The sequence below is a fragment of the Phaenicophaeus curvirostris genome, chromosome 1, assembly GCF_032191515.1.
Source record: "Phaenicophaeus curvirostris isolate KB17595 chromosome 1, BPBGC_Pcur_1.0, whole genome shotgun sequence".
NCBI classification, from domain to species: Eukaryota; Metazoa; Chordata; class Aves; order Cuculiformes; family Cuculidae; genus Phaenicophaeus; species Phaenicophaeus curvirostris.
Window position 1 is genome coordinate 164,500,489 of NC_091392.1, and position 18,012 is coordinate 164,518,500.

The 18,012-nt window shown below is 41.1% G+C and overlaps 1 protein-coding gene across 1 annotated transcript; it reads left to right on the forward strand.

The window, feature by feature from the left end:
- The first annotated feature begins 281 nt into the window (after positions 1-281).
- On the forward strand, positions 282-17,387 carry EDNRB (endothelin receptor type B). The gene is made up of 7 exons (XM_069879512.1): positions 282-1,138; positions 9,492-9,604; positions 9,774-9,978; positions 10,311-10,460; positions 11,338-11,471; positions 12,863-12,971; positions 14,324-17,387. The coding sequence occupies exons 1-7, from the start codon at positions 704-706 to the stop codon at positions 14,453-14,455; spliced, it is 1,278 nt and encodes a 425-aa protein (XP_069735613.1). The 5' UTR covers positions 282-703; the 3' UTR covers positions 14,456-17,387.
- The last annotated feature ends 625 nt before the right edge of the window (positions 17,388-18,012 follow it).

Genomic DNA, 18,012 nt, shown 5'->3' on the forward strand with positions numbered 1-18,012 from the left:
CCCGCTCGGGGGGGGATCGGCGAGGGGAGCAGGAGGGGAGGAGAGAGAAAGAGAGGGGAGGAGGAGAGGAGAACAGAGGGAGAGGGAGGGAAGGAGAGAGAGGGAGAGGAGGAGGAGGAGAGGAGAGGAGGAGGAGAGGACAGGAGGGGGAGAGGAGGAGGAGAAGGAGAGGAGGAGGAGAGGAGAAGAGGAGGAGAAGGAGAGGAGAGGAGAAGGAGGGGAGAGGAGAAGGAGGGGAGAGGAGAAGGAGGGGAGAGGAGAAGGAGGGGAGAAGAGAGGAGAGGAGAAGAGAAGAAGAGGAGAGGAGAAGGAGAGGAAAAGAGAAGGAGAGAGGAGAGGAAAAGAAGAAGAGAGGAGGAGAGAGGAGGAGAGAAAGAGAGGGGACGAGGAGAGAAGGAGGGGACGAGGAGAGAAGGAGGGGACGAGGAGAGAAGGAGGAGACGAGGAGAGAAGAGGAGACGAGGAGAGAAGACGAGGAGGAGAAAAGCGAGAGGCAACGCCGAAGAACAGAGGAGGAGAGGAGGAGAAAAGGAGGAGAAGAGCCGGAGGCGACGCCAAAGAAGAGAGGAGGAGAGAAGAAGAGGGTAGAAGGAGAGGAGCGGCAGGGACTCCTCGCCCCGGCCGCCTCGCAGGCTTTTCCCCCGGCCGTGTCGCAGCCGCCTCCCCGTGTCCCGGTCTCGGCTGGGGCTCCCGCGGCAGAGCCATGCCCGCCGCTCTCCCGCGGCGGCTGCCCGCCCTCCTCCTCCTCCTCCTCCCGCTCCTGCTGCTGCTGCTCAGCGGCCGCGCTGCCGCCGAGGGCCGGGGCAGGGGCGGGCAGAGCCCCGGCACCGCCGGGACCCCCCGCGCCGAGCCCAACGCGTCCCGGCCGGCCGCGCTGCCCCAGGGCGGCGGGGGGCGGCCGCGCTCCGCTCCCCCCCCGATGTGCACCGGGCAGACGGAGATCAAAGAGACTTTCAAGTACATCAACACGGTGGTGTCCTGCCTCGTCTTCGTCCTCGGCATCATCGGCAACTCCACGCTGCTGCGGATCATCTACAAGAACAAGTGCATGAGGAACGGACCCAACATCCTCATCGCTAGCCTGGCCCTGGGCGACCTGCTTCACATCGTCATCGACATCCCCATCAACGTCTACAAGGTGAGGGGGAGCCGGGCGCGGCCTTTCCTCGGGGCTCCCCGCCCGGCGGGGCCGCTGGCCGGGAGGCTCCCGGGGCCGAGGGGGGTGTTGCGGGCACACGTCGCCCTTGTCGTCCCGCGTGGCATCCCCCCTGTGCCCCGCTTAGCGGTCCTGGCCGGGACTGGGGCAGAAGCGTGCGGCGGGAGGCTCTGAAAGCCACCTGGAAACAGGTGACGTGCCGGGGATGAAATGAATGGAGCATAAACGCTCCTCTTCCCCGAGGAGCGGAGGGGTAGGCACGGGACCTTTCCTTGTGGAGTGGGTACCTCCTCGTGTACTTGCCGTGGGTCCGTACGGCCGCTGGTGGCATGGGGGACATTTTCAGGAGGAGCCAAGCTCATTCAGACTGAAGCGATTAATACTCGTTTCACACCTCCAGCGGCGGTGAGGTGTGATGCTCTCCTGAGCTGGGAACCCTTCCCCTCGCTAGCCAAACCGTGCAGCATGGGCAGCCGAAAGAGAAGGAGGCGTGCCTGCGAGCTCCTGCACCTTCCTCGCTACCTGCTAGCTCCTGCACCTTCCTTGCGAGCTCCTGCACCTTCCTTGCTACCTGCTATCTCTTGCACCTTCCTTGCTACCTGCTACCTCTTGCACCTTCCTTGCTACCTGCTACCTCCTGCACCTTCTTTACTCTGCCTTGTGCTGCGATAAGACTTGCTGAGGCAGGTATACAACTTCTGTCTCGCCTACCCACCTCGTGCAGTCCGTTTCCCTTAGGATTTCCTTGGGCAGTTGAATCCAGCCTCCAATACTCTTAGCAGGGGTGCTGGAAATAACAAGGCATCTTCTACTTCGACAGTTTGCAGCCTCGGTCCCTGAGCAGCCGTCACATACTGTGTGAAGTGAACAGGAGAGACTTAACCTGTTCCTTCACTTCACATGCGTGTTTGTAAACTCTGGGGTCTGTGACTTTGAAGCTCTGGAAAGCCACGTTGAAGAGACTGGTTTTTAATTTAAGCTTCTGTATCCATAGCAATTACACCCAGAAGCTGCTGAAATGGGAGAATCTTGTATCTTCATCCTTTTAAATCACTGAAGTATTACACAGCCGAGAACATTGTAGCTGTTCTATAAATTCATGAGCTCAATAATCTGGATTGCGTGAGAGTTCTTTCATGTGGAGTTTCAGTATTTTCCACACTATCCAGTTATCATGGTTCTTGTGAGAAGCATGTACTCTTCTGAGTGAGAGTGAAATTTATGAAACAAAATACTTGAAGCTGTTTTGAAAACAACTGTATTTTTGGAAAAGAAAAATAGTGGAAAAAAAGAGTTTTTTATCTGTTCTCAAAAAAAATCAAAAATATTAAATCAATAACAGCCGCTTGGTAGAAGACTTTGCAATCTCAATGACACTATTTCAAAATAAAATGATGATAACATGCAATAGTATACTGCAGTCCTTCTCTCGACTGAATGTCATCAGGCATATCATTATGAGTATGTTGGAGTGGGAGAAATAGAATATCAGATTGCAAATTGATAAATATTATAGCAGCTGCAAGTCCAGGATTTTCATTGTGCTATTGGTAATGCTGAGCAATAGCTTTCAGGTTCTAAATCTCCCACGCTGCTACTCATCTTAACAAAGAATCTGTAATAAATTTACATTATCCCTTACAACAGTGAGTGAAGTATTTGCTGGTTTAAAATAGGATTTTTGACTAAATGTGAGTTAAAGATGCCCAGACTAACCTTAGACATTGTAACTTATTTAATCAAATTCAAGAATTTGAGTGAGATTCGAGTTTATAACTTTTCATCAGCTTTACATCCCAATTCAGCAGAACTACTAGTCCACCCACAGAACAACATTTTGATGGAGAATACAGGAATGCAGTTAATGCTGGCTGTACTCAGCCTGAAGTATGGGATAAACAAAGGCTAGTTAAACTTTGGCTTGTAAATCAAGTATACTTAACAGTTGTAACTTGCAATTTGAAACAATTTTAAACTGGATGTAACAGATCTTCAGAATTGCTACCAGATCCTCAGTAAGACAGCTGCGTGGAAAAAAAAGTGTGAGAGAATTTCTCATGGTAATAAAATGTCAACAGTTAACTCAGCTGCACTTGTGGTCAGAAGTGTGAAAGTGTCTGCGAACACTTTCCAGATAGACCCATAAGAGAGAAGTCAGGATTTGCACTAAGGAGCTGTGTTTTGTTAGGTATTAAAAGTGATAACTGCAAAAAATGTCCCCTGTGACTATTTAAGTTAAGTGAATATGGAAGTAGCTGAAACAAAACACAAATGAAAATTTACATCTCTTAAGCTGAGGATATGTAAAGGAAAGCAGGTGTTGTCTAGATGTGAGACAAATGCACTCCAGTAAGATGCTAGTTAGTTCATTGCACCTGTTAAGGACATTTTGTAATATTTATTCCCTTGTATTAAATCTAATTATTTGTCCTGTTCCAGTGGATTTTTAACAGGGGGAACAGTCCGTCCTCTGCAGACTTTTGTTTGAATTTCTGAACTCTGACTATCAATTTGTGATGACATGAACAACTAAGGAAGAATATCTACCTGGAGATACTGTGACAGATTTTTATCTCAAAGCGCAATGGAAGAGCAGAGAAAAAAAAGTCCGGGGAAGGGACAAAACCTGATCTTTAGCTAAGCCCATGATCAAAGGCCAAAGTCAGCTTTGTAGGCAGCGCGGTTTTTTTCAGTAATGTGTTTTAGGGATTACGTTAAAAATATAGTTAACATTATGTAGCATTGTCAAGCACTGGAAAGATAAGAAAGACCAGGTTAGGGACTACATATCCCATGCAGAGGCAAACTGGCCCCTTAGTTAATCCATCTGTGCTCTAAAGAAGGCAAGGTTTCCTTTCAGATGTCTTTTGATGATCTTGCTAACTCTTGTAATACAACTGCTTATAGGGTATGCATTAAGGTGAAGCCAATCTTTTCCTAACTTTCATAAAAGTCAAAGTGCTTGTCTATACAAAACATTGTTACTGTTCCACATTACAACTGTTGGTCACTGGTCTTTCTGATGTTGAAGATAACAACGCTTTATTGGGAGAAACACATTATTTCCTTTCTTTCACTGTTTGAACTATCTGAGGTCTTGCAAAGTTCATCTTGGAATTTCTTATACAAGTTTTATTGATCTCTAACCATGTAAAGTTAGAAGTTTAGTTTGCCTAGGAACTCTTTATGGTCAACAAATGCAGGTTATAGACACATAAGAAAAACGTGAATTGTCCAGTGGAGGAACCTGTCTCGACTCAACAGACAATGGGAAGTTACTTTGTTCTGCAGTTAGTTGGAAACAAACTACGGTGAAGTCCAGTATAAGGGGTGGTGGAAATGTCTGTGTGTCGTTGAAAGTACACATACGCTGTTTTCAACATTGATCTCCCAGCCGAACTGTTAGGAGATGTCAGAATGGATCTGTGAGTTTAGAATATTTTTTTTCATCATGTATACATTTATTTTGTATACATTCACTCAAAATATGCATGTGACAAATTTCAAAGCAACTTTTCACCTTCTCATTTGTTTTTCTGCTTGTGCCCTGTGTTATGCTTCCCAATCTGACAACAGCACAGCTTTCTTAACAGTTAATTTTGACACAGTCCTTTCCCTCAGATTGTGAGATTGCAGAAACTTTTGTCTTTGACAATACTTAATGAGGTTTCTGTCATTTTCAAGATGCCTGTATGATATTACTTTGTCTTAATTCAGTATTTTTTTTAAAAAGGAAGCTTTCTGAGCAGGTTATTAATAAAGACATAGGAAAAGAGACTAATTGTGTGCCTCGTATTAAGATTTACACTGTTATAGATCAGTAAAACGTTCCTAGCTTAACTAGGAAAGGAGAAATACATTTTCTTGTCTAAAGGGAAGATCTCCACCCTGCATCAAAATTATTGTTAATAAGTTTTGTAATTTTGTCAGAATTATCCCTGGCTGTAAGCTTAATTTCCTAGGCAAATTGTTGTTTCAAAAAATGCTTGCTCCTATGAAATACTGAAAAATACTTCATCTGCATGACCTTTCAGTCTCAAAAGTGTCAGGTGAAAATCTGTCAGTTGTTTCACAGATATGTGGAAAAAATGTGGCTTGGGAATTGGATGTACAGCTGCACAGTTGGATGTCTGATTTCCTGTATAACTCTGTAACTCATATTTATGAAAATCAAGTCCTGTCATCCTGCGAACCACATTTACTGTGAACTAGGCTTGCTGTGAATGCGCAGCTAGGAGGAAGTATGAATTCCTCCTCTGCGTTTCTGGGTGCATTCATTACTTGGGATGAGGACAATGACATAAATAATTACATGCTTTGCTAATTCGTTGTGCCCAACTGCAGAAAGTCAACAGTAGTAGGCTGGATCCATGTCATCAGCTTTCTAGCTGGTGGTCACAGGAGCTGAGCCATCAAGAGCAGAGTAACGCGCTTGCATGCTGTTTTATTCCACCAGCTGGTTAAGAACATCTTTCTGCACAACCGGGAGGAAGCAGGGCAGGAATTACAACTCACAGATGTGTCTCTGAGTCATGTCATCTCTTGGGGCTGTGCAGCTTTCACATCAGTTTAGGTTCAGGTCTCTGCCTCATCGGAGAAGGTGTTTGCTAGGAGTGCATCAAATGCATTGGTTCTTTTAGGTATGATTTCACATCATTCTGCAGTATGTTTCCCTTCCTTTTGTTGTTTCATTTCATCTTCCATGCATTTCTATGGCTTAGCAGTTAAAACTTTGCTCATGTAAAATAAGTGATTATAAAAAATTGGGAAAGGTCACTTGAAACATAGCCAGTGATAGGCTTCTCTTGGCATTTTACTGAAAATACAATGTTATTTTTTGTTTTGTTGCCACTTGGCAGTATCTTATAACTTTAAATAATATATAATTTGTTAAATGGCCCTTTTTATACACATGCCGTGTTAGGAATCACAAGAAAATCAGTTTACCCATACAAAATTGCATTAGACTACAGCTGTACTTCACTAGGAATAATTATTGTACTTGCCCATAAATTTGATGCTCCTGAATAGTTTACAGTGGATTTTCACTGTACTTTTAAAGCAGTGTTTTGAGGAGATGGCAATACAGAAGACAGACACCACAAGGAAGCATAGTTCAGCAGTTAACACATTCTGCTTTTTTCCTTTTACTTCATGTTTTCAGACTTTTAGGCAAAGCACATCATTACCCACTAGCAATACCGTGATGCAGAGTTTTATGACTCATGCATCAAAATGCTCAAATTTCACAATACATCAGCTGCAAGAGATAAAGGACATGTTTTTCCAATCCAGTGCAAACAGCTGTGTGTCCATTCTGCCCCTGATTTAAGCTGACTGAAGGCAAATAATGTTTTGATGTTATGCTAAACCCAAGCTGATGCATTCTTTCTCTCAGTAGACCGCGTTCGCTCGTGTGCAGCCCCATTGTAGTCTGGCCGTATGGCTACCAAGCTGGCTCAAATCCAGTCAGCTTGGTCCAGTCTGCACCTGAGAGATAAGCATTAGTTCAGGGAAATCTCCTATGTGTGGCTGAGTACTTGATTTTAGGAAAGAGAGACAGGGAGTGTCTTGCACGTACGCCAGCTAGTCATAGCTAAAAGCCTTCCACAGAATCTTCCTACAGAAATTTCATCAAAGTTCTGAATTTGAGTTCAACAAAGAACAAAATTATCTTGACTTTGAAGTGTTTTTTTAATGAGTCATCTCTGTTTTAATGTATACACATGGACAATATGCAATAGATACTATAAACAAGTGTACAATGTATTTGCTACCCAGTCGCTGATTTCTGTAACACCAAGGTGTGGTAGGCTGGAGGTTTGCTGCCTGATTGATATAAATTAAGTTACTCTGAGTGTCACTTGCTTTTTTTAGAATGTACACTTAGTACACCTGCTGTAATTATTCACATTGCAATTTTAATAGAAGAGGCTTTACTGAAAATACTTTAACTACAGAATGAGTTATTTTCCCACATCACATAAGTAAAATATACTGTATGTTTCTTATAGCCGCACCTCTACTGCCTCTGCTTTATTGCTTTACATAAAATTCTCAAGAAACATAAATCCTTAGAATTTATGTTCCTGCTTCATTTCTGCAGAAGCACTATATTCTTTGTCCTACTCAAGCAGATCATTTGAGAAATTGATCAAAGCTGGGCTATGTTACAGTTTCCTTACTTCTCTTCCTTCAAAGATCCCATTTCAGCACAGGACTAAAGCAGATTTCTGAAGGTATTCTCATACTAGAAATACCAGCGGGTAATTCATAGGGATTTCCAAAAGCACACAATCATGGCATGTACTTTTTGTTAAAATAAATTGATACTTAAATTATACCAGGACTTCTGAGAAATAGTCTTGGACCATGTAACTGTTTACTGTAGATGAGTATATACGCTTGAGGACTTTGCTGAACCAAACCAACATGAGCAGGCAGCTTCATGGCTATCTACAATCATTTTGGTCTCCAACAGAATCTATACAATATGATGATCTATTTCTTATTTTCCTACATCCCTGTTAAATAAGATGCCTGAGGAGACCTTAGCTCAGATTTTGCAATCTCTTTTGGGCAGTTATCATTCTTCTTACCTTTCCTTTTCCATTTTGTAGCCCTCTATCTGCAACAGAACCAAAAGGCCTCATTTGAAGAAAGTTACACGTAACAGAGATGGACTTAGATAGTGTAATAATTACAGAAACTCAGCAAGTTTACTTTTATGTATAACAATTGTGACTATTTCTTGGCATAACCCCTGTTCTGCCAAGTCTTGTTTTTATGAGTAACTGGAAGATTTGGCTGCTGCTGTGGTGTATTTAAGGCTTTAGTGCAGCTCGTAGCAGAGTACAAAGATTAAATGTTTCAAAACTAAGGCCACAGGCGAACACTTGATGGCATCAGCTGTAAGCAAAGTGTTTTCTGTATCCAGTAAGTCTTGTCCCCTAAAGTAACTAAAATGTACCACTGGAGATGTGACAGTACATATCCATTAAAGTATATGACCCACAGTGCAATTGAGGCAAACTAAAATTCATTGTGCTATTTTCTTATCTACTAGCACTTATAGGTGTGCCCAATGTGCAGATAGTACTTTCGGTATTGTAATACCGATTCATTGGCAAACTGGTTAATAAGGATCTTTAATGCAGGATTCATGTAATCTGTCTTTACCTGCTGCAAAACATTTAGATCAAATGAGCTCTTTAGGCTCCCTTAGTGTCCAGTGGGTCCCTTCTTTGTTATCAGATGGTCAGCTAAAAACTGTGGGATACGTTGCTCTCCAATGTTGCCTGTTGTTCTGATCAGCCTCAAGTAATTTTCTGTATTTTTAATAAATGGAGAGTTACTTGGAACATGTAAGAACATCACTGAATCATAGCATCATAGAATGCTTTGGGTTGGAAGGAACCATTATAGGTTATCTAGTCCAACCCCCCTGCAGGAGCAGGGACAACTTTAACTAGATCTGGTTGTTAAGAGCCCCGTCCAACTTGACTTCAGATGTTTCCAGGGATGGGGCCTCCACTACCTCTCAGAGCAACTTGTTCCAGTGTTTCACCACCCTCATTGTAAAAAAATTTCTTCGTTATATCCAGTCTAAATCTTCAGCAAACACATTGTTCTCCAGAATTGCCTGTCTTCTTAGCTAATGGAGCCTAGACATCAAGCTTCAAATAAACTCTACCCAAGATGTTTACTTGTTGGCTTTGTCCCTGTTCTGATCAGCCTCAAGTAAACCTTGTTTCTAGTAAACAGAGAGTTATTTGGAACGTGTAAAAAAGCAATGATTACTCAGGACAGATAAAGCAAATACAAAGGTGAGAGAAAAAAGCAGTAGAGTGGTCAAGCATTGGAATAGGCTGCCCAGGGAAGCGGTAGTCACCATCTCTGGAGGTGTTCAAAAGGCATGCAGACATGGCACTTTGGGACATGGTTTAATAGTCACGGTGGTGTTGGGCTGATGGTTGGACTTGATATTAGAGGTCTTTTCCAACCTTAATGATTCTATGAAATCCTTACTTGCTTAGTCATTTTTTTACTATAAAAACTGTTGTGGTGAAGTTAAAAGCAAAATTAGTGGATTTTGTAGGGGTTAAGAAGTCAGAACTGAGCCTTTATACCTGTCTTTGCCCAGCCAGAGAGTGACTGGGATGTTACTGCTTAGTTTGTAGGACACACACCTTGGAGACTCCCTTGTGGAAAGTTTCTTCTTGACTAAGTTTTACATGGTGGAAAAGAAAAACCATCTAGACAAAAGCCCATGTTTCAGCTTTGGGAACTATTTTTCAAAAATGGTTCCTTTCTAACTGTTGTTTTCTTTTCACAGCTGCTTGCAGAGGACTGGCCATTCGGTGTCGAAATGTGCAAATTAGTACCCTTCATTCAAAAGGCATCAGTGGGCATCACAGTTTTGAGTTTGTGTGCCCTCAGTATAGATAGGTGAGACCCATTTTTTCATCAAACTCTATAACTTCTTTTCAGTATGGACATTGGTTCAAATTCTCCTTTCCACTCAGCTGATATAATACAAATAAACTGTTTTTCAACCAGTTAAACCAGATGAGTTTTCTTACATTTTTTGATTTGCAAATGTGTGCTGTTACTTCAGGTACCGAGCAGTTGCTTCTTGGAGTCGCATTAAAGGAATTGGAGTGCCAAAGTGGACTGCTGTTGAAATTGTACTGATCTGGGTTATATCGGTGATTTTGGCTGTTCCAGAAGCGATCGCATTTGACATGATTACAATGGAGTACAGAGGAAAGGATCTTAGAATCTGCCTGCTTCATCCAATGCAGAAGACACCCTTTATGATGGTAAGACACATTTTTAAAATCTCTGGAACAGTTCCTTTGATCTTCTCAGTATTGTGTAGATTTTAATGTGCACAAGTGCAAGTAGGTGAACATAATGTTCGAATTAAATGCTGACAAATTTCTGAAGAATACTGATTAAAAGAAGAGCATTCACAAACTTACATCTTTTTGAGGGCTTTGGGTATATTACTGTCTTGTCCTGTTTTCTCATCTGTAATGTAAACCTTACAGCCATGCTTTTCAGGACAGACCAACCAATTAGTTGTGGCATACTTTCCAAAATGTTCAGCATTCAACTCCTAACAGTGTTTTTACTTTTGTTTTCTTTCCAGTTTTACAAGCAAGCTAAAGACTGGTGGCTATTTAGCTTTTACTTCTGTTTGCCGCTGGCTATCACAGCACTTTTTTATACTCTCATGACCTGCGAGATGTTAAGAAAGAAAAGTGGGATGCAGATTGCTTTAAATGACCACTTGAAACAGGTAAAAATTTATCCCTGACAACTCCACTGACTATAGAGGCGATGACAATAATACATTTACTGGCTTTACTGCCACATCTTTACTCTGTCCTTGTATGATGACCTTGAGATTACTGGTACAGGGAAGTTTCTTAGCAGTGATGGTGCTGAACTCATATATATGTGTATAGGTATCAGAGCCCTTAGAAACCTAAGATTTTAACTGACAATCACAAAACTGTTTTGTTCTTGTTTGATGTTACCCTTCAGGTTTTATAATTTTTATTTCTTCTTTACAATAATGGGAGCTGGATATTTTGTAATGAGAACTGAAGTCATACTGTAATCTAGAAGCTGGTGCTATTATCTTGAAGCAATTTCCTGCTGAACTAGAGTGAGGTTAGTAGAACAAAACACATTCCAAGTTAGAAGTGCACCAGACACAAGCATTATATGTTACTAGTACATTTGTACTATAATGTATATTTGTGCTCCTTTCCTATTACCGTGTTAAAGCTGTAATTAAAATCTCATGTGGCATTTAAAATAAGACCTGACATCAAAGCACAAGAAAATGCAATAGAAAACAATCTGGTATTTGAAAGTGATAGGGGAGAGTAGTATGTTCTTCATTTTAATTTAAATGAGTATTTTCATGTTCTTGTTTTTTGGTGTTATTACTCATACTTTTTAAAATCAAAATACAAAGAATCTGTGCAAGACATTAACCAAAAAGATTGAGTACGTATTCCAAGAAAATAAAGTATTTGACGTTCTCCTAATTTCTGTTTTGATAGGGCTTTTATTTTGTTTATTAAACATTTTGGATACTAGAAGACAACAACAATCAAGAGGGAACAGGAACTATAACACAGCACTGTCCTATTTTTTTTTCTCAGAGACGTGAGGTGGCCAAAACTGTGTTCTGTCTGGTACTTGTTTTTGCCTTGTGCTGGCTCCCACTTCACTTAAGCAGAATATTGAAACTCACTATTTATGATCAGAAGGATCCCAACAGATGTGAACTTTTAAGGTGAGACTGAAAAAAAAAATGCGTGTATGTTACTGACATTCTCCATGAGCCTATTTGGTTTTCCTAATGACCTTGCTTACTCTGTGTGCTTGAAGTTCTCCGTGCTTCTTCATCCAGGACACTCTGGTTTCACTCCAGTAGCAGACTTGGTAAATTAGAAGGAAACACCCTGTTTCCCCTGTCTTCTTCCTGATCCCTTTTGAGACTGCCCTGCTGTCTAGTGGTGTTACGAGGGCAGAGGGGGAATTTCTGTCCTCATTTTCCCTTTCAACAGAACAACTAGGATTAAATCTGTTAATAAAAACCTTGTTAGTGTTTCCTCCCACAAGTTATGGTGGTTGGATCTTTTGAATACTACAAAGATCTTGTGAAGTCATGCAGGAATAAAATTAGAAGGACCAAAGCCAAACTAGAACTTAATCTGGTTACTGAGGTGAAGGACAAGAAAAAAATGTTTTTATAAATATATCAGCAGCTAGAGGGGGCCTAAGGAGAATCTCCGCCCTTTAGTGGAGGGGGGGAAAGGAAGGGATATAGTCACAGAGGATGAGGAAAAGGTGGAGGTACTTAATGTCTTCTTTGTCTCAGTCTTTAATAGTAAGACCAGTTCTGTAGCTATGCAGACCCCTGAGCTGAAGACAGACGGGGCAGAATGGAGCCCTCATAATCCAAGAGGAATGGTTTGGCAACCTCCTACTCCACCTACACATACAAAAGTCCATGTGGCTATGTGAGATTCACCCAAGAATACTAAAAGAACTGGTAGAAGGGCTTACCAAGCCACTTTCCATCACTTATCAGCAGTCCTGGCCATCTAGGGAGGTCCCACTTGACAAGAGATTAACAAATGAGATGTCTATATACAAGATGGGCTGGAAGGAGGACCTGGGAAACTACAGCCTGACCTTGGTGCTGCAGAAGGTTGTGGAGCAGATCATCATGAGTGCCATCATGCAGCACTTGCAGGATAACCAGATGATCAGTCCCAGTCAGCATGGGTTTAGGAAAGGCAGATCCTGCCTGACTAGCCTGATCTCCTCCTATGACAAGGTGACCTGCCTAGTAGATGAAGGAAAGGCTGTGGATGTTGTCTATCTAGACTATAGTAACACCTTTGACATCGTTTCCCACAGCATTCTTCCAGTGAAACTGTCTGCTCTTGGCTTGGATGGTTGTCCTGTGTTGAGTTAAAAACTAGCTGGATGGCTGAGCACAGGGAATTGTGGTGAATAGAGTTAGATCTGATTGGTGGTCGGTCACAAGCAGTGTTCCCCAGGGCTCAGTGTTGGAGCCAGTCATGTTTAATATCTTTATCAATGATCTGGGCAAACCCCTACTAAGCCTTTCCAGAGAAAACAAGAAGTGTCTCACTTACTTTAATTTCCACACAGCTTTTTCCTTGTGATGGACTATATTGGCATTAACATGGCTTCACTGAATTCCTGCATCAATCCTATAGCTCTGTATTTGGTGAGCAAAAGATTCCAAAACTGCTTTAAGGTAAGATGCTCTGGGAGCTGCTTTACTGAGTAAGAGATGATGTCAGCAGTAAAATCTATTCCTTAACATGCACAGATTGTTTTAAACAGTCATTAAATTTTACTTAAAATTTTAACTGGGTTATGGGAGTTTTTCTCTCCCCTTCCTGCTGGAGTTACATAGACTGGACTTAAGGATTCATGGGGGCAAAAAGAGAAAGCAAAAGAGAGAAATATACAACAAACCTTCTCAGCACTGCTGAGAATCATTGCTACATCACTTCCTGACTGGAGCTGGCTCCCAGCCACTTGCAGAGCACTGAGAAAGCAAACTCAGACTGCTCTGCAGAGATTCACGTAGCCATATCCTCTGCAACCCAAAGGGGAGGGCATTGGCCCCAGGTTGCCCCCATCCTGACTGAGTGCTTAAATCAGTAGCCAGTTATGTAAGGCAGATGATTCAAATATCCTCTTGCCCCTTTCCAACACCAACATTTTATGAGAAAGACCTATCCATAGTTTTACCTTGGTTTGAGTGAATAATCCCAGCCACTAGGTCTCCAGGCAGGATTTAAGGCTCTGGATTGCATGTGGATTGCAGCCATCAGTCCTTCAGCCCTCCTGCCTGCTTAGAAAATGTCCAGTTTGGGCTTTTTTCATACTTTCAGACACTGTATCAGGATTCTTACATGGCCTACTGCAAATTCTTGGCTTTTTCTGTTGTTTCCGAGCATTTAAACATTGGCTTGCTAGGCTTATTGCCTGGCTGTGTAAATTCCCTACTGGCGGTATCTTTGTGAGAAGCCAGTCAGCTCTGCATCTAGTAATGTCTCTCTTAATAGTGGCAGCGTATGTTGCAGGTGGTTTAGTGACAGTCTTGTATTCCCCGTTTACATTGCCAGCTCCCTGAAAGAGTCACTGGAGCTGAGAGCGCTTAAGAGATCTGTAGCATCCTGAGTGTGGAAACAAGTGGATGTGTGGGATCCCAGATGGACTTCCAGCACTCAAAGGCCAGTCAATAGCATCAGTAAATAGTAAACAGATGTATTACCAGAGAAAGGACAACAAGGAGTCTAATTTTATTTTCAGATGCATTTAGAATTGCAAACCAGCCTCAAAGCAGTATGTGTGTGTCCATTATTATTAAGCTCAAACTCTTCCCACCTTCCAGCACTCAGGTTGGTGGCTAATGGGGTATCCCATTAGTTAGAGGCCTTCTGAGCAAAGCAGAAACCTTGTTTCTTTGCTTATGCTGCAATGCCACAATGGCAGCTTGTGCACTTGACATTTCTTACGTACTGCTGCATTTCAGTACATTTTGCCACATATGCAAAACAAAATTATGTATAATATTTATTCCATTTCTTTTAACAGTCATGCTTGTGTTGCTGGTGCCAGTCCAAAGATCTGTTGTCCCTGGAGGAAAGGCAGTCCTGTTTAAAGTTCAAAGCTAATGATCACGGATATGATAATTTCCGTTCCAGTAACAAGTACAGCTCTTCATAAAACAAACATAAAAGGTATATTCTCTTACATTTATGCTGGTGCCTTTTTAAGTAAAAGTGGCAATTATTTAAACAAGATGTTCATGTTTAGAAAAATCTAGTTTTGTGTTTGCACAAAAAAAGAATGTTAAAAAAAGTAATTGCCATAAAACTGTGTCATGTTGAAAAGCACAGACATTTATAAAATCCTCGTTTATGGAACACGAAGAAAAGCAGAGAAAGAACAAGTCATTGTTAGCACTTGAATACTTCTGAATCAGCACTTCCCAACGATCCCTGCTTCCTGCACATTAAATGATCATTTTTGTTCACTGTAACAGTTGTAGGAACTGAAGTCACCATAATTACCGAGCAGTATAATATAATGTTAATTGGATCAAAGCCATTATTATATATAGCGCAATATTATCTTTTATAAAGCAGATTAACCACCATCACTACCGTGGGTTGTTTTAAATAAAACATGAAATACTTTGTAATAAAAGCTTAAATGTAAAAAAGTAGAATTTTTTATCAGGAATACTATAGACATAGCTTGTTGCAGAGACACCCACGAAACACACAACCAGTCACTCAAGCTGAAGATTTATTCCGACTAAAATTACTTAGCACTCTGGCAAACCAAAATAAACCACAAGTTGGGATATCAGGCAGGCGTATTACTACACAACATACATAAGAATCCTTAAGTTTCTCAAACTTAAGTTTCTCAAACAGTCCCTTGGAAGGATGACCCAGAATGTGCAAAATCACTACCAATAAGATCAGGGCTCTCAGTTCCACGGAAGTTACCTTGGGTGGCATCCCAGTCCAAGGGGAGAATCCCTGACTGCAGACCCGCTGCTCCGTGGTGGACCGACTCAAATCAGCTCTCCAGGGCTCTTGCTTATACCCCAGTTGAGTCTGATCTGTGGTCAGTTCTAATTGACCTGGAGGTCCCATCTTCCTGGAACGGGCAATAGTTCCCGTAAGTGCGCAAAAAAGGCAAGGTAGGTACCTGAAAATCAGGTTTCAACAGCCAGAAAGCCCCTGTTTTTGTGAGATCTTTGTCAAGTGGGTGCTTCTGCCACATAGCTAATGAAAATATTAAAGAATACAGTCAAGTCAAAAGTGCATTTCATTCTGATAATTTTTTTCACCTGTGAGAAGGAACCTCCCAAGGCATTTATAGATACCACTGTCTAACCACTTGACTTGTTCAGTGCATTTGGCAACACTTTGGGTATGGTCCTTTTCACAGTTTCAACACTATCTGTATTTAATAACAGCAGAAGAGAGATAAATAAACCAAACACAAAAATTAGTACTAGCAGAACCATAGAAAAGATGACTGGTACTGGAAACCAGCCATTTTCAACAGAAAATAAATTTATTATATCCCACGTAAACAGTGGGCATTCAAGAGCCTAATGGTTCTTTACTAGAGATACTTCTGTGACAATTTACAACTGGTTTTGCAATAAAATACTGTTTTGGGGCAAAATCCTTTAGAAATAGCACATGTGGAAAATGTAACCAAGGAAAACAGAGGCAGAATTTGAACTTCCATTTTTATTTAGATTTAAATATTCATAAAGAAAGTAATTAACAAACTGTACTTCTAGAGAACAGTACTATGTAGCATACTTATCTTCATACTGTTTTTAAAATATGTTCTACTTCTGTAGTTCCATATTTATGGGCTTAAGGAGATATGTGATTGGTTTCTGCTTCTGTAAATAGTTTAGTGAAGCATAATGAATTGTAAAGTATTAAAATATGGGCAGGACCCTGTGAGAAAACAGGAAGATAAAGATGCCTGTAGTAAACATGATCTGTGTTGCCAGGAGCAATGCATGTTTTGTACATACACGACGGGTCATTCTTTGACTTTTCATTTCCTATTAATTTGTTACAGACATCCCCAAGAACGTACTAACATATTTTGTGCACTAAAGCATGAGTTTTTCAAGAACAGCTGTCATATAACGTGCTTTTATAAAAGACGTTTTCAATAGGCTTGGTATTTTATTATAATAAAAATATTTATCAAAACTCAGGTATTTTTTTTTATTTCCAAATTTCACATGTAAGGATTTCTACCTTTGTTTCCAGTATTGGTTAACTTCAGATTTTTTTAATAAAGTGCCTTAAATATGCTCAGGGTGAAAACAGTTTTCATAAAAACACTCACCGGATGTTGCATTAGATGGGTTTCATCTCATCTGACTTTAGGTAACTACAGCTACCTTGCACGCAGCTAAAAGCAGGAGAGGTGAACACCATTCCTGCTGTTGCCCCAGTGAAAAGCTAGATGAATGCTTGTGGGATCGAGCTGAGGACCCATGTGCTTTCCTTTGAGCATGGGCACGTGTGTGTGAGAGAGAGTCTGTGTGTGAGCATGTTCTCTGACACGAGGCTGCTATCAACACCTTCCTGCAGCACATGCACCCAACTCCTATAACGCTGAACTTTTAAAAATATAATTCTATTTCAAGTTTAGTTCTCTACATTATAGCTTTAACTTTTACGGTAACTTTATCATAGTAAGCTGTGAATATCACTGCACATCACCTTGCCTGCATCTGTTTCTATGAAATGTATTTTATCTGTTAAGGGTGGATAGCCAGATAAATCCCAAGTTTGGAACTGATCTGTTTTATTTTCATCAAGTTATATCATTACAGTATTGTACATGTATATTATAGCTATTTTTATTTAAAATATACCTCTTGTATTGGCAAATGTGTACCATTTTTCATTTTTTTCCTAGACTGATTCTTTGTTAAGACAAATCCTACTAAGTCAGGCAAAGGTTTTTCAAATAAAGACCACATATGCTACCCACTTCTTGGAGTTAATGTATTAGTACATGTATTTTGTTTTTGCAGTGTTTTCAAAGCAATATTCTTACTGAAGCTCTCATTTCTTGTAATAAAAATTTTCAAAACTTCTGCTCTTATGCAATTAAAGGAATGTACAGGAGAGCTACAATGCATTTGTGTTCTAGCTAGGACTAAATCTCCTTAATACTCAACAAAGGTGTTTTCTACAGTCCTCAGTACAGACCTATTCTTCCATCCACTAAAATCAATGAATGTTTAACCATTCAGTTCATTTGGAGCAGAATTGGGGCACAGCAATAGCTCTTTAAAAAAAACCAGCTTACATTTGCTACCTCGAATAAAAAAAGCTAAAACCAATATTTTTTTTAGAAAAGGAGTTGTTTAGAAAAGTTGAGAAGAGGATAAAATCAGCTCATGGAGTAATACAACCAGTCTAAGTCTCTCTAAGCCTCAAACAGGGGGGCACACGTAGCAGGACAATGATGTGCTCATCCAAAGTAGCATGACAGTAAGAGTTATCTGTCCCAATGGCCTGAAGAGTTGACACAAAACAGCTTGAGGTGAAAAAAAACAAGAAAACTTGTAAGAAACTACATCACATTTCTGTGTTTCATCCTTCAGGTAATAGTTAGATTTTATTTTCCAGCTGCTTTGAATTCTGCCTGCACACAGCTCTCTTGGCATTAAGAGAGGGCATTTCAGACTGGGTGGGTTGAACTGATACACTGGTACT

Bases quoted from the DNA above. Each gene is read 5' to 3' on its own strand.
- EDNRB (XM_069879512.1), top strand. From the start codon at position 704: ATGCCCGCCGCTCTCCCGCGGCGGCTGCCCGCCCTCCTCCTCCTCCTC. The intron at 9,605-9,773 runs GTGAGACCCATT...CTGTTACTTCAG, and splicing joins TGTGCCCTCAGTATAGATAG to GTACCGAGCAGTTGCTTCTT. The intron at 12,972-14,323 runs GTAAGATGCTCT...TTCTTTTAACAG, and splicing joins GATTCCAAAACTGCTTTAAG to TCATGCTTGTGTTGCTGGTG.